This window comes from Moschus berezovskii, chromosome 4 (genome assembly GCF_049115385.1).
Source record: "Moschus berezovskii isolate FMDL1 chromosome 4, NW_MosBer_1.0, whole genome shotgun sequence".
Taxonomy (NCBI): Eukaryota; Metazoa; Chordata; class Mammalia; order Artiodactyla; family Moschidae; genus Moschus; species Moschus berezovskii.
Window position 1 is genome coordinate 79,217,300 of NC_142463.1, and position 14,106 is coordinate 79,231,405.

The window sequence follows — 14,106 nt, forward strand, 5'->3', positions numbered from 1 at the left end:
TCCTTTAGGATTGAGTGGTTGGACCTCCTTGCAGTCCAAGAGACTCTCAAGAGTCTTCTCCAACACCACAGTTCAGTTCAAAAGCATCAATTCTTCGGCACTCAGCTTTCTGTATGGTCTAACTCTCACATCCATACATGACTACTGGAAAAACCATAGCTTTGACTAGATGGACCTTTGTTGGCAAAGGAATGTCTCTGCTTTTTAATATGCTGTCTAAGTTGGTCATAGCTTTTCTACCAAGGACCAAGCAACTTTATTTTGTGTGTGGGGGGGTTACAAAATCACTGTAGATGGTAACTGCAGCCATGAAATTAAAAGACCCTTGCTCCTTGGAAGAAAAGTTATGACCAATCTAGGCAGCATATTAAAAAGCAGAGACATTCCTTTGCCAACAAAGGTCTGTCTAGTCAAAGCTATGGTTTTTCCAGTGGTCATGTATGGATGTGAGTGTTGGACCATAAAGAAAACTGATCGCCAAAGAATTGATGCTTTTGAACTGTGATGTTGAAGAAGACTCTTGAGAGTCCCTTGGACTGCAAGGAGGCCCAACCAGTCCATGAAATCAGTCCTGAATATTCATTGGGAGGACTGATGCTGAAACTGAAGCGCCAATAATTTGGCCACCTGATGTGAAGAACTGACTCACTGGAAAAGACCCTGATGCTGGGAAAGATTGAAGGCAGGAGGAGAAGGGGATGACAGAGGTTGAGATGGTTGAATGCATCACCAACTCGATGGACATGAGTTTGGGGAGACTCTGGGAGTTGGTGATGGACAGGGAGGCCTGGCGTGCTGCAGTCCATGGGGTTGCAAAGAGTTAGACACGATTGAGTGACTGCACTGAACTGACTGGCTAACAAAACATTTTATAGACCCTAATAATATGTCTCATAATACTTCATGCATGCGTTTGTGTAAAAAGATTAAGTAGCAGTGCCTTTGAACTGAATTATTTTTCTTCCTAGAGTCCCTATACTACCTTTTCCCTCTAACTTTCCCTTTATAGAAATTCTGGGTTTTGAGAGGACAAGTACTCTTCACCTCAGTCTTTTTGAGTTATTCTTTCCCTTTTGTACTTTCATAGAAACTTTAGAATTGGCTTGTCAGGCTCTTTAAAAAAGTCCTGGTGGGCATTTGATGGAATTTTATTGAAACTATATTTTCAATAATATAGCTAAGGATTCTTCAGGGTTTTATTTGTAGGTAATCATATCTGAGAATAATGATGGTGCTGTTTTTGTCTGTTCAGTCTTGTGTCTTTCATTTCTTTCTTGTAGAATCTGGCTAGACTCCCATCATCTGTTGAAATTATGGCTTAACAAGCCATAATTGTGGACATTCTTATCTTGTTTTAACTTGAATATGTGTCTTACGTTTTACTATTATTTACTGTTATTAAGAAAGAAATTTTCTGTAGGGTTTTCCAGATGTCCTTAATTAGGTTAAGGGAGTTTACATTCATTCCTAGTTTTGTTTGATTTTGTTTTATCATAAATAAGTCTTGATTTTTTTCAAATGCTTTTTCTTCATCTATTAATGTGATCTTAGATTTTTGATATATCATCATAACATTCTTCTAATGTTAGAATGATAATCAATGTCAATTTGGTCATAATATACAGTATTTTATAAACATTGTTGGGTTTATTTGTTAATATTTTGATTGGTCAGGATGCATCTAAATTTATAAATAAAATTGGCTTATACTTTTTCTTCTTACTGTCATCTTTGTCTGGTTTTGGTACCAGAGATTGGGTAAAGTATAGGCATTCCCAGAACTTTCCCTGTTACAACAATGATAGAACATTGGGATTAGGAGATAATCATGTTCACATCAAATCACAGAGGTTCATATCCCAGTATTCCTTAACAACTGTGTAGCCAGCCTTGCAGCAAATTATTTAACACATGCAGCTGTAAATCAGAGTAAAAACAGCAAGTATTTTAGCAGGTTGTGCATGCATGCAGCAGCCAAGTGTTCAATCAATGTTGGCTGTTCAGTTCAGTTCACTCAGTCATGTCGGACCCTTTGCGACCCATAAATCACAGCACGTCAGGCCTCCCTGTCCATCATCAACTCCCGGAGTTCACTCAAACTCATGTCCATCGAGTCGGAGATGCCATCCAGCCATCTCATTCTCTGTCATCCCCTTCTCCTCCCGCCCCCGTGGCCAAAGTATTGGAGTTTCAGCTTTAGCATCAGTTCTTCCAATGAACACCCAGGACTGATCTCCTTTAGAATGGACTGGTTGGATTTCCTTGCAGTCTAAGGGACTCTCAAGAGTCTTCTTCAGCACCACAGTTCAAAAGCATCAATTCTTCGGCGATCAGCTTTCTTCACAGTCCAACTCTCACATCCATACATGACCACGGGAAAAACCATAGCTTTGACTAGACGGACCTTTGTTCGCAAAGTAATGTCTCTGCTTTTTAGTATGCTATCTAGGTTGGTCATAACTTTCCTTCCAAGGAGTAAGCCTCTTTTAATTTCATGGCTGCAATCAGCATCCGCAGTGATTTTGGAGCCCAAAAAAATCTGTATGATTTATCATATTGTAATTGCTGCTCCACCTTAACTGTAAGATAGGTACAGTATATTTTTATCATTAAGAAGGCTGACATCATAATTGCTTCTCAGTCTCTCCTATATACTTCCAGTATCTTCGGAGAGAGAATACCTTATTTTCCTTTGCTTACATAGAAAGGCTTGCACATGATTTGGTATTCAATTAATATAGAATTGGAACCACAAGCGGAATCAAGAAACTGGTTGTCCTTTCTGTCCTGGCCTGAGGTGAATTATGTTATTTGCACTGTTGATTGCCGCCATGAGCTTGGACTCTTCCTCCGACAAAGAGGCGTAACTTTGGCTTTTTGAGAATTATACTACTGATTCTGATTCTGTCCTTTTCCACTCATCCCCAAAGAACTGGTGTCTCACAGGAGAAAAAAAAGATGATAATATTCTACACACGCGCGCGCACACGGAAACAGACGGCGGTGGAGAACGAGAGGCTCGTGGGTATCATAAATGCGCCAGGGAAACACATTTCAAGGGCCAGGTTGCAGAGAAGGCAAACCCGACCAGAGAGAAGGTGGTCAGTGCATCGCAGGGGCCTTTCCTACTCTTCAGTTTTAAGAGTTTCCAGTTGTGGTATGGCAGGATCCCCGAGAAAACAGTGATGAACACAGATATTTACACAAGCCTGCGAGACAACAGGAGTTTGAGTGAACTCCGGGAGTTGGTGATGGACAGGGAGGCCTGGCGTGGTGTGATCCATGGGGTCGCAAAGAGTCGGACACGACTGAGCGACAGAACTGACTAAGTGACGGCGAGACAACTGGAGGATACGACTAGAGATGAAAGGGAAGCTTTCCGCAGTCTGCGCGTTATGCTGTGTTCAGGGCGCAAGTCTACTAGGGACAGATTTCCTAAGATGCTCCAGGGCACCTCCCCGGCCACCACCCCTTCTGTGGGAGAGCTTCCGATTGGTCGCAATTTTCTGGGCGCCGCCTCTTTAAGCGGCGCGCACGCGCACTGGTTGGGGGCCTGAAGGACCCGGCTTCTGGGCGCCGCGCGTCCGGGTTCGCGTCTGCGGAGGTGGGCGTTCCCCAAGCCGGCGAGTCCTCTGCCTTTCTGCCGACCCCGGTGGCCTCGAGCGGGGAGCGAGGACTCAGGCTCCGGAGCTGCGGGGCAGGAGTCCGCGTATCCTCTTTCTCCCGTTCCGGCCGAGGCTACGTGGCGGGGGGCCGGGCCCCAGCACGCTCCCCATGGCGGGGCCGCGGGTGGAGGTGGACGGCGGCATCATGGAAGGGGTGAGTGCCGAGCATGAGGCCTGGCGGGCTGCGGCTGCCGCACGGGCTGCGGCGGAGAGCTTGCGGGTCTAATCTCTCTCCTCTCCCGGCACCAGGGCGGGCAGATCCTGAGGGTGTCTACGGCCCTGAGCTGTCTTCTGGGCCTCCCTTTGCGGGTGCAGAAGATCCGAGCCGGCCGCAGCACGCCGGGCCTCAGGTAAGTCGGGGCGCCGGGGAGTCAGGTCGTGGCACTAGAGGGTGGGTGGGTGCGCCGGGCTGGGGGCTGGGGGAGAAGAGGGGATAGGCCGAGGGACTGGAGGGTTGAGGGGGTGGTGCGCAGGGCCGGGGACTGGGGGAGAGGGTGGGGGCCGGGGAACAGGCCATTGTTGGGGGGCACGCGGGCAGGACGTGGAGCTGATGGTGTTGCTAAGATCCCTGCCCTAGGATTGAGGACTCTGCGGCCCGGTGCTGTGGCCCTCAATAACCGGGCTTGGGTGCTTCTGAAAGCCTCAAGGAGCAAGTTCAGGAAATAGGTCCATGTTTTCTCTGTTTAGCTAAAGTTGTCTCCTTTGCTGATGAGTTATATTTTAAAATGTTTCCCACCTCATCGGTCATTACAAGTCCTCGGAAAGCTCGTACCAGCGGGCAAGGTAGATCAGGGCAGAACAGCCTGTGAGGCCTAACAAAAATTCCACTATTTTAAACCGGGCCTTTTTCTTCGTTCACACGTTTTAGTCTCATAAAGAGCCTGAGATGCCGTCATTGCAGCTTTCATTCAGACCTCTAGGAAGCTGTGGATAGGACCAGGATTATCGGTTGTGAAGAGGGGAAAATGTTGACAGTTGACCGTGTTTCATCTGTCATCTGGAAGCTAGGCATAGCACTAGTTTAAGTCATGGTGAAGCCACACTGATTCCTTTGTACTTTGTATATATTTCATTCCAATGGATCAGCTGTCTCTTAGTTTTTTATTCAGACTCCATGTGAAATTATTAAAAGGCAGTTACTGATATGTGTGAACAGTAGTTCTCTTTGTCATGGAAGTGGTTTTCAGTAACCCATTTCATCAATAGGGAAATTAATTCATTGAGGCTGTGTTAGGTACTTTATTAGTTTGCTAGGGCTGCAATAACAAAATACCACAGACTATGTGGCCTGAAAAACCGAAAATTGATTTTTGCAGTTTTGGAGGCTGAAAGTCTAAGATGAAGGTGCTGGTAGGGTTGGTTTTCTCTGAGGGACATAAGGGAAGATTCTGTTGCAGGCCTCTCTCCTTGACTTGAATATAATCAGCCTCTTGCAGCCTCTTCCCCGTGCTCATGCCTCTGTACATATGCCCCACTGGTGTGTCTTAATCTTCTCTTTTTGTAAGGACACCAGTGAGAATGGGCTGGGGCTCACTCTGACTGCCTCTTTTAACTTAATCAGCTCTTTAAAGGCCCTATTTCCAAATACAGTCACATTGTGAGGTACTTCAGCGTATGAAATTTAGAGGAACACAGTTCAGCCCATAACAAGTACATAGATTACTCAGTGAAGTACAAGTGAGTAATTGGGCTGTTTTATTAGTTTTCCTCTTTTGCATGCTTCTAATTTGCAACAGTATTATCAGCATTTGTGTTTATAGTTAAAGTAACATATGTAGGGAACCCTTAAAAAGATACCTACCAGCAGGTAGTCCAGGTGCCTAAAAAGCCAGAAGGACACTCTGGTACTTACTGTGGTTAGACCTTGCTGTTTTCTTGCCATTGCAGTTTTATAAATGTGTCATAAAGTGTGGGGATATAGGCAGTCTGAATGCACACGTTTTGATGCAGTATTATGACCTGAAGGCCTCAACATTTATCTGGACTGGAAATGATTCGAGATTTGTGTGATGGGCAACTGGAGGGGGCAGAAATCGGCTCAACAGAAATAACGTTTACACCAGAGAAGATCAAAGGTGGAGTCCACACAGCAGATACCAAGACAGCAGGGTATGTGTCACTTACATTCCATTTGACTATGGGTTTTTGAATTAGACCTGGGTGTAGATATAGGTACTACCACTTCCTGGACAAGTTGCTTAATCTCTTTGAAGCTTGGTTTCCTCACTTTTAAAATGGACATAAAACATATTTCAGAGTTAGAGATCCTGTGTAAAGTTTTGAATACCTAATTGCTTATTAATTGTAGCTATTACTGTATTTATCTAGAATTTTCTCTCATATATCAGTTCAGTCATGTCTGATGCTTTGCAGCCCCGTGGACTGCAGCACCCCAGGCTTCCCTGTCCATCACCAATTCCTGGAGTCTACTGAAACTCATGTCCATCGAGTCAGTGATGCCGTCCAACCATGCCATCCTCTGTCATCCCCTTCTCCTGCCTTTAGTCTTTCCCAGCATCAGGGCTTTTCCAGTGAATTAATTCTTCACATCAGGTGGCCACAGTGTTGGAGCTTCTGCATCAGCATCAGTCCTTCCGATGAATATTCAGGACTGATCTTTAGGATTGACTGGTTTGACCTCCTTGTAGTCCAAAGGGATTCTCAAGAGTCTTCTCCAACACCACAGTTCAAAAGTATCAATTCTTTGGCACTCAGCTATCTTTACGGTCCAACTCTCACGTCCGTACATGACTACTGGAAAAACCATAGCTTTGACTATACAGACCTTTGTTGGGAAAGTGATGTCTCTGCTTTTTAAAATGCTGTCTAGGTTGGCCCTAGCTTTTCTTCCAAGGAGCAAGCAACTTTCAATTTTATGACTGCAATCACCATTCACGGTGATTTTGCAGCCCAAGAAAATAAAGTCTGCCACTGTTTCCCCATCTATACATCTTCTCTCGTGTATAGTATAGCATATTTGTTTCTTTAGTTTTTATTATTTAGAAAATGAATATCTGAAAGCAACTGTAGTTTTGTGCTTTGCAGTGATAAGCAGTCTTTGTGGTGCAGTCTGTTTAGTTCTTGGTTTATAGCTAATTATGAACCATATTTTACTTTAGTCTTAAGTATTTTTGTCCTCTTTTAATAGAGACTTATGCAACTGTTTATAGAAATGTTTGTATATGATCTTCTTTTTATTCTCATTGAAAAATGGATATTTAACAATTAAGTTGTACCTTTATCCTTTTCCAAGAATCTCTCCTTTTTTTGATAAAACATGGAGAGCAGTTTTTGTGTTTTCTGTGTTATTGGCTGATGGCTATTGTAAGCAGCATCTTTTTACCAAAATCTTATACGTTTACTAAGAAATTTGATAAAATAAGGAATAGTATTGTAAACATGATGCCAGTTTGTTTCAGAAATGACTGTTTCAATAGATTATGATTTTTTTAGCTTAAGGAAATGTTTAGTGACAATTGAGATTTCAGTTATGATGTGAATAGTTTTATGTTAAAAAAGGCCTCTCGTAGGCCTCAGGTGAAGTTTGCCAAATGATAACTTTGTTAAGGGGATTAAAGCATTTTGAAGTATCTTTATTTTTTTGGGCTCCAAAATCACTGCAGATGGTGACTGCAGCCATGAAATTAGAAGACGCTTACTCCTTGGCAGGAAAGTTACGACCAAACTAGACAGCATATTAAAAAGAAGAGACATTACTTTGCCAACAAAGGTCCATCTAGTCAAAGCTATGGTTTTTCCAGTAGTCATGTATGGATATGAGAGTTGGACTATAAAGAAAGCTGAGCACCAAAGAATTGATGCTTTTGAATTTGGTGTTGGAGAAGACTCTTGACAGTCCCTTGGACTGCAAAGAGATCCAACCAGTCCATGCTAAAGGAGATCAGTCCTGAGTTTTCATTGGAAGGACTGATGTTGAAGCTGAAACTCCAATAGTTTGGCCACCTGATGCGAAGAACTGACTCATTTGAAAAGATCCTGATGCTGGGAAAGATCGAAGGCAGGAGGAGAAGGGGATGACAGAGGATGAGATGGTTGGATGGCATCATGGCTTGATGGACATGAGTTTGAGCAGGCTCCAGGAGTTGGTGATGGACAGGGAGGCCTGGCGTGCTGCAGCCCATGGGGTCACAACCAGTTGGACACGACTGCGCAACTGAACTGAACCGAGTATCTTTCTTATTTCAGGCATTCTCTTATACAGAAAGAGGGGAAAGTTATAGTTAGCCAACTATCTAAAAATTAACTAACACAGAATCATAAATTAAGGTTTTCTTTACTCTTCTTAGACTCTGATTTTATTGGGTGGAAGAGAAACACTTTAACTGTATTGGGTTTCTCAGAGGGTATAAACAGATGTTCAGCAGTTGTAAACCTATGGTTTATGGTAAACTGAACATTTCCAAGGCTTTTTCACTTGCCCCTCGGCTTAACTCCTAAAAAGAGGGATTATATTGTATTGAGTTTCTCTTACCGTGCCTAACATTACACAGTGTTAAGTATTTACTGAATTAATAAAATACAGTATCAGTGATAGAGAGTGTATAATTCAGTACCCATGCATCACTCCCATAGGACAGTTAAATAAAGGCTATCTTTTGCTATGTAGAGGCTGTGTTGGCATTCCCTTTCAAACTATGTAGTCTGTGTATTAATATGATTGTTTTCTCCTGACTTTGGAGAAGGGAGATGACAGCTCTTTTAGGAAATATGACCATTTTATTTCATGAAATGCTACATATTCTATAATTATTTCTTAGGATTTCTCACATTATTTGACTCTTTTTTTTTTTTTTAAATTAAACCAGCTCTTTATTACAGATTATTAGGTAGCCATTAAAAACAATACTTTAGAAAAATATTTAGATAAGATATTATGATCATTAGCTATGTTATTAATTAGCATAAAAACTGTATACTAAATTTATCAGTTTAAAATCTATATATGGAAGTACCTCAAGAAAATATGATTAAATATTTCAATTGCTTATTTCAAAGTAATAGAATTATTTTTTCTTTTTGCTAAGTTTCTTATTTTCCAAATTCCAGCAATGAAATTATATTGCTTGAGACCAGAAAACAAACAATAGATGATATTATTTTAGAGCTTAGAATAAATTTCTTTCATGTACCTCTAGCACTTAAGGACCAAACAGTAGCTACCCTGGTGGCTCAGTCATTAAAGAGTCTGCCTACTATGTGGGAGACCCGGGTTCGATCCTTGGATTAGGAAGATGCCCTGGAGGAGGAAATAGCAAACCACTCCAGTAGTCTTGCCTGGAGAATTTCATGGACAGAAGTGCCTGGTGGGCTACAATCCAAAGTGTCGGACATGACAGAGTGATTTTCACTTCACTTTCAAGAACCAGACAGAGTTGAGTTTAGCAATGATTATCTCCTGAGAAGTTTTTTTGTTGTGAAGTATTTGGCTATCAGTCCTTGTAAAATATTAGTCTGTCTTATCACAAATGCCATGATGGTAGGAACTCTTTATCTTAATATATGGAATGATACCTTGTGCATGGTGGAGACTCCAGTACTGTCATTAGAATATTTGCAGACCTTGACAGTTTTGAATGCAATTTCATAAAGTGTTACTTTTAAGAATCCTTTTATAAAAACATTGTAAAGATGCTTTTATTTTTAATTCTTTTTAACTTCTTTGTAATATAGACAAAAGTATGAGAACTTAACCTATAATCACACAGTGGGCTTCCCTGGTGGCTCAGTGGTAAAGAATCCACCTGCAATTCAGGAGACTCAGGATCAGTCCCTGGGAGGGAAAGATCCCTGGGAGAAGGAACTGGCAACCCACTCCAGTATTCTTGCCTGGGAAATCCCATGGACAGAAGAACCTGGTGGGCTAACAGTTCATGGAGTCCCAAAAGAGTTGAACATGTCTTAGCGACCAAACAACAACAAAGGTCATATAGCTAATGTATTTTGTATTGGATTCAAACCCAGATTTGTTTATTATTTAAGGCCAGTTCCTTCTATTGTGAAATACCAAGCTTTCTTTAAGATTTAGGATGTTATCATTTAGTCAGTGGGAGTGTTTTTTAACTTTAAAGTTAAGGGCATGTCAGTTGTCTATGCTTCAGCTTATGGTGATGTGTAGTAATGTCTCTTGAGACTTTAGAATGAAAGTGCAGCTAAGCCTCTTCTACCTTCTCCTTAGGAGTGTATGCCTCTTGATGCAGGTCTCAATGCCCTGTGTTCTCTTTGCTGCTTGTCCATCAGAACTCCGTTTGAAAGGTGGGACTAATGCTGAAATGGCACCACAGATTGATTACACAGCCATGGTAAGAGCTTTTGTTGCTACTGACCAACAAAGAGGATCTCATATAGTCTTCTCAAACTCCATTCTCTGTTTAAATACGTCCTGAGTGTTTTTGTGTACATACCTCTTTATTTCTTAATGGGGTCTGGTTCTATTGTGGGAGAGGATAATTATTTTTTATGTGTGTGTTGTATCTTAGAACAGTGCTCACAGTGAATTCTTTAAAAACATATACATCAGATTATTTATAATGCATATACCATATGTTACTTATCATATAAGTTATTTTCTGAATACAGGGATTATGATTTGGAAGAAAAGCTCAAAATAAGAATTAAATGCTATGTTTGACAGGATTGGTGAGGATATGAAGAAACTGGAACCTTTGCACACTGTTGATGGGAATACAAAATGGTGCCGCCATCATGGAAAATAGCATGGAGGTTCCTCAAAATATTAAAAAGAAAACTACCATATAATCCAGCAATCCCACTAGGTATTATCCAAAAGAGTTGAAATCAGGATCTCCAAGAGATATTAGCATTCCCATGTTCATTGCAACACTATTCATAAAAGCCAAGATGTGGAAACAACCTAAATGTCCATTGACAGATGAAAGAATATAAAAAATGAGGTATACAGAAAACATATTAGAAAAATTTATTTAAAGGAGTAGTTTATGCACAGTGTAAGATAGTCTATGAAGGTAGTAGCCAGTGTTAATAGTTTATTTCTTTAAATTTTCTTCAACAGATTTTCTATCTATACATTTACTATTTTTATATATCCACATATGTTGCTTTATCCCTATTTATCTATTTGGCCCACTACTTGTCCTTGTAAATAAAGTATTATTAGAACTAAAAAAAAAAGTGTTATATATATACAATGGATGACTATTTAGCATTAAAAAAGAAATTCTAGATTATGTGACAGCACAGTGGAACCTTGAAGATGTTGTGCTATGTGAAATGAACTAGTCAGATAAAGACAGTTACTGACTTGACTCCACTTACATAAAGTGTCAAAAGAAGTTAAGAATGAAATGGTTACTAGTGGAAGAGGGAAACTGGGGAGTTAATAATCAATGTGGATAAATTTTCAGTTGAGTAAGATGAATATGCTTTAGAGATCTGTTGTACACATTGTAAGTTTTGTCAGCAGTATTATGTTGTACTCTTAAAAAGTGTTGAGAGAGTAAGATCTCAGGTTAAATGTTCTGACCACAATAAAAAAATTTTAAAAAAATAACTGCCATTTTTTATTATGAATTTTTAGAAAGTAAAATTCAATATTGGCAAGCTTATTTAACTTGTGGGAGGGAAAAGTGGTATCATCATTTTCCGCTAGGTTTATTAAGGTGTAGTTATTTATACTAGAACTCACCCTTCTTAGTGTGAGTTTCTTTGATTTCTGATGTATGGTTGTGAACCTGCCACCACAGTGATGATAGAGAATTACTGTAAAAAATTCCCTTATCCCTCTTTCTAGTCAGTCCCACCCGCTTTGGCCCTGGCAATCAGTAACCTGTTGTCTCATAGATCTGCCTTTTTTTTAGAATGTCATGTAAAGGAATAATACTTTATATATAGTCTTTTGAGTCTTTTTTTTTTTTTCAGTTATAATAGCATCTGTTTAGGGGGAGGAGAGTGGAGGCGGGATGGATTGGGAGCTTGGGATTAGTTCATGCTAATTGTTATATATAGAATGGATAAAAAACAAGGTATTACTGTATAGCACAGGGAACTATATCCAATATCCTGTGATGCACCATAGTGGAAAAGAATATGAAAAAGAATGCATATATATATATATAAAACTGAATCATTGCTCTATAATAGGAATTAACACAGCATTGTAAATCAGCTCTACTTCAATAAAATAAATTAAAACATACACCTGAGAGTTACCCATGTTGTTTGTATCAGCCATAAAAGCTAAATAGTGTTCTGTTATATGGTTGGTTGTTTATCTGTTCATCAGTTGAAGAACATTTGGACTATTTCCAGTTTTTTGCAGTTACAAGTAAAGTAACTATAAACACATACAGGTTTCTTGGCTGGACATCACTTTTTGTTTCTCTTGGGTAAATAGCTAGAGAGGATTTGCTCAGTTTTGACAGTGGGTTTATGTCTGACTTTGTGAGAAACTGCCAGATTGTTTTGGCATCCAAGGTGGGTGCGTTGTTTTGCATTTTCACAAACACTGTAGGGGAGTTTTAGCTCTTCTTCATCCTTCCCATCACTTGATATTCTCAGCCTTTAGTTAATTTTTTTTTTCTATTTTAATAGATGTTATAGTCTTTTAAAATTCAGTTTGATGGGATACATAATGAAAATTAATCTCTATTCACCTAGTAATTCCACTTCAAGGAAGTGACCCTAATTAAATATTATAAAATGCAACAAAAGATAATGTTAGAGTTATTAGAGCAGGGTGCTATATACTATAATTATTGTTATATAATATATATAGTTATATAATAATGAAAACTTGGAGAATGGTTAGATAAATTATGCTGGATTGCCATGTAATCATTCAAATGTTTTTTAGGAGTAATAATTTATGATGTTGGGAAATGCTTTTATTTATAATGTTAAATGAGGGAAAAAGGATAAAGCATTGTATATGCAGTGAAATTTCAACTGTATAAAAAAAATTGAGAAAATAGAATGGAATGCTTTTCAGCACCCCAGATTTCTTATGGTAAGTTATATTAAGGTTAGGATATGGCTTCTGGAGTAAAACTGCAAGGATCAAGAATCCTGAGTTCTGTGTTTTTGGGTTTTTTTTTCTCATTAGATAAGCTTGCACAGTACTTATTAGTTAAATGTTAAACTTTTAATTTTAGCTGCATGTCAGTTATTTTATTTAAAAAATAGAATCAGCCTTCACATTTTTTGTATCACTGTTTATCTAGTGCCTCATTATCACCTCAGTACAGCGCACATTTGTTTCCTAAATATCCTTGTTGAATCAGCAAACACTGGTATTTAAGGTCACAATAAATTGATTTTTCAGGTTTTCAAGCCAATTGTTGAAAAATTTGGTTTCACCTTTAATTGTGACATTAAAATGAGGTAAGGTGCTTATTTCTTAACTCTTTGACCTACTGCTTGTGCTGAAAATAGTGGAAAAGTTATATCCTGGAGAACTGTCTTTCTGTAATCCACTTAATACATTTTTTTGTAGGAAATAATAGTATTTTGTGGCTTAAAACAATGAGCAGCAGGGGTGTGGGTACTTGAAAGCAGCTGCATACTGTGTCTGATGTTCGTTTTTTGGCAGAATGTTTTTTGAGGGAATGGCTGCACTGAGGCACCTTCATGTGTGGAGTTGTCCGTGGCGGGCAGACTGAATGCTCACTGTGCAGACTCCCGGCGTGGGGTGCTGCAGGGTCCTGAAGGGGATTCTGTTCCGCAGTGCCACCGGAACTCTTTTCCTCGGAGACACGTTGGGCATTCAGGTTGTTTCTCTTATAAGGCTTGCCTCCTGCCACAGAATAACAAGGCCACATTTCTTGGTGTGGCATTTAAGTGTTTTGCGGTCTTATTCCAATTTACCTTTCCAGCTATATTCTCCCTCCCCTCCTTTCAGCATACCATGTATTCTAACTACATGATGGCTGCCATTCCCTAAATACACTTTGTACCTTCAGACTCCCATAACTTTGTTCATGTTTTTCTTCCCCTTCTAAAATATGGAAATTCTGTGTCTCTTGAAAATGAAATGTAATTTCTTGGGTGAATTGTCAGTGATTGTGCCTCAGTTGGAATTCACAGTTGCACCTCTGTTTTAGTCCTCTTCACAGCCTGACGTGTGTTCTAGTTACCAGATGGGGAATTCTTTGTGGATAGGAGTATTGTCATTCTTATCTGTGTGTTCTTAGCATCTTCTGGACAAAGACAGTACATAATGTGAGTCAAAATTTTATTCGGAAAAGGCGATGGCACCCCACTCCAGTACTCTTGCCTGGAAAATCCCATGGACGGAGGAGCCTGAAGGGTGCAGTCCATGGGGTCGCTACTAGTCGGACACGAACTTCACTTTCGCTTTTCACTTTCACACATTGGAGAAGGAAATGGCAACCCACTCCAGTGTTCTTGCCTGGAGAATCCCAGGGACAGGGGAGCCTGGTGGGCT

The 14,106-nt window shown here is 40.1% G+C and overlaps 1 protein-coding gene across 3 annotated transcripts in view; it reads left to right on the forward strand.

Moving 5' to 3' along the window:
* Window positions 1-3,546: 3,546 nt before the first annotated feature.
* RTCA (RNA 3'-terminal phosphate cyclase) overlaps window positions 3,547-14,106 on the forward strand; it is a 29,628-nt gene continuing 19,068 nt past the window's right edge. The window contains exons 1-5 of one of the 3 annotated variants that reach the window (XM_055402752.2): window positions 3,547-3,819; window positions 3,915-4,015; window positions 5,631-5,774; window positions 9,862-9,985; window positions 12,985-13,043. In XM_055402752.2, coding sequence (XP_055258727.1) covers window positions 3,775-3,819; window positions 3,915-4,015; window positions 5,631-5,774; window positions 9,862-9,985; window positions 12,985-13,043 — 473 coding nt within the window. In that variant the 5' untranslated portion in view covers window positions 3,547-3,774. Of the gene's footprint in view, window positions 3,820-3,914; window positions 4,016-5,552; window positions 5,775-9,861; window positions 9,986-12,984; window positions 13,044-14,106 lie in introns of those variants that run through there. The other 2 variants (XM_055402753.2, XM_055402754.2) reach the window with 2 other exon arrangements.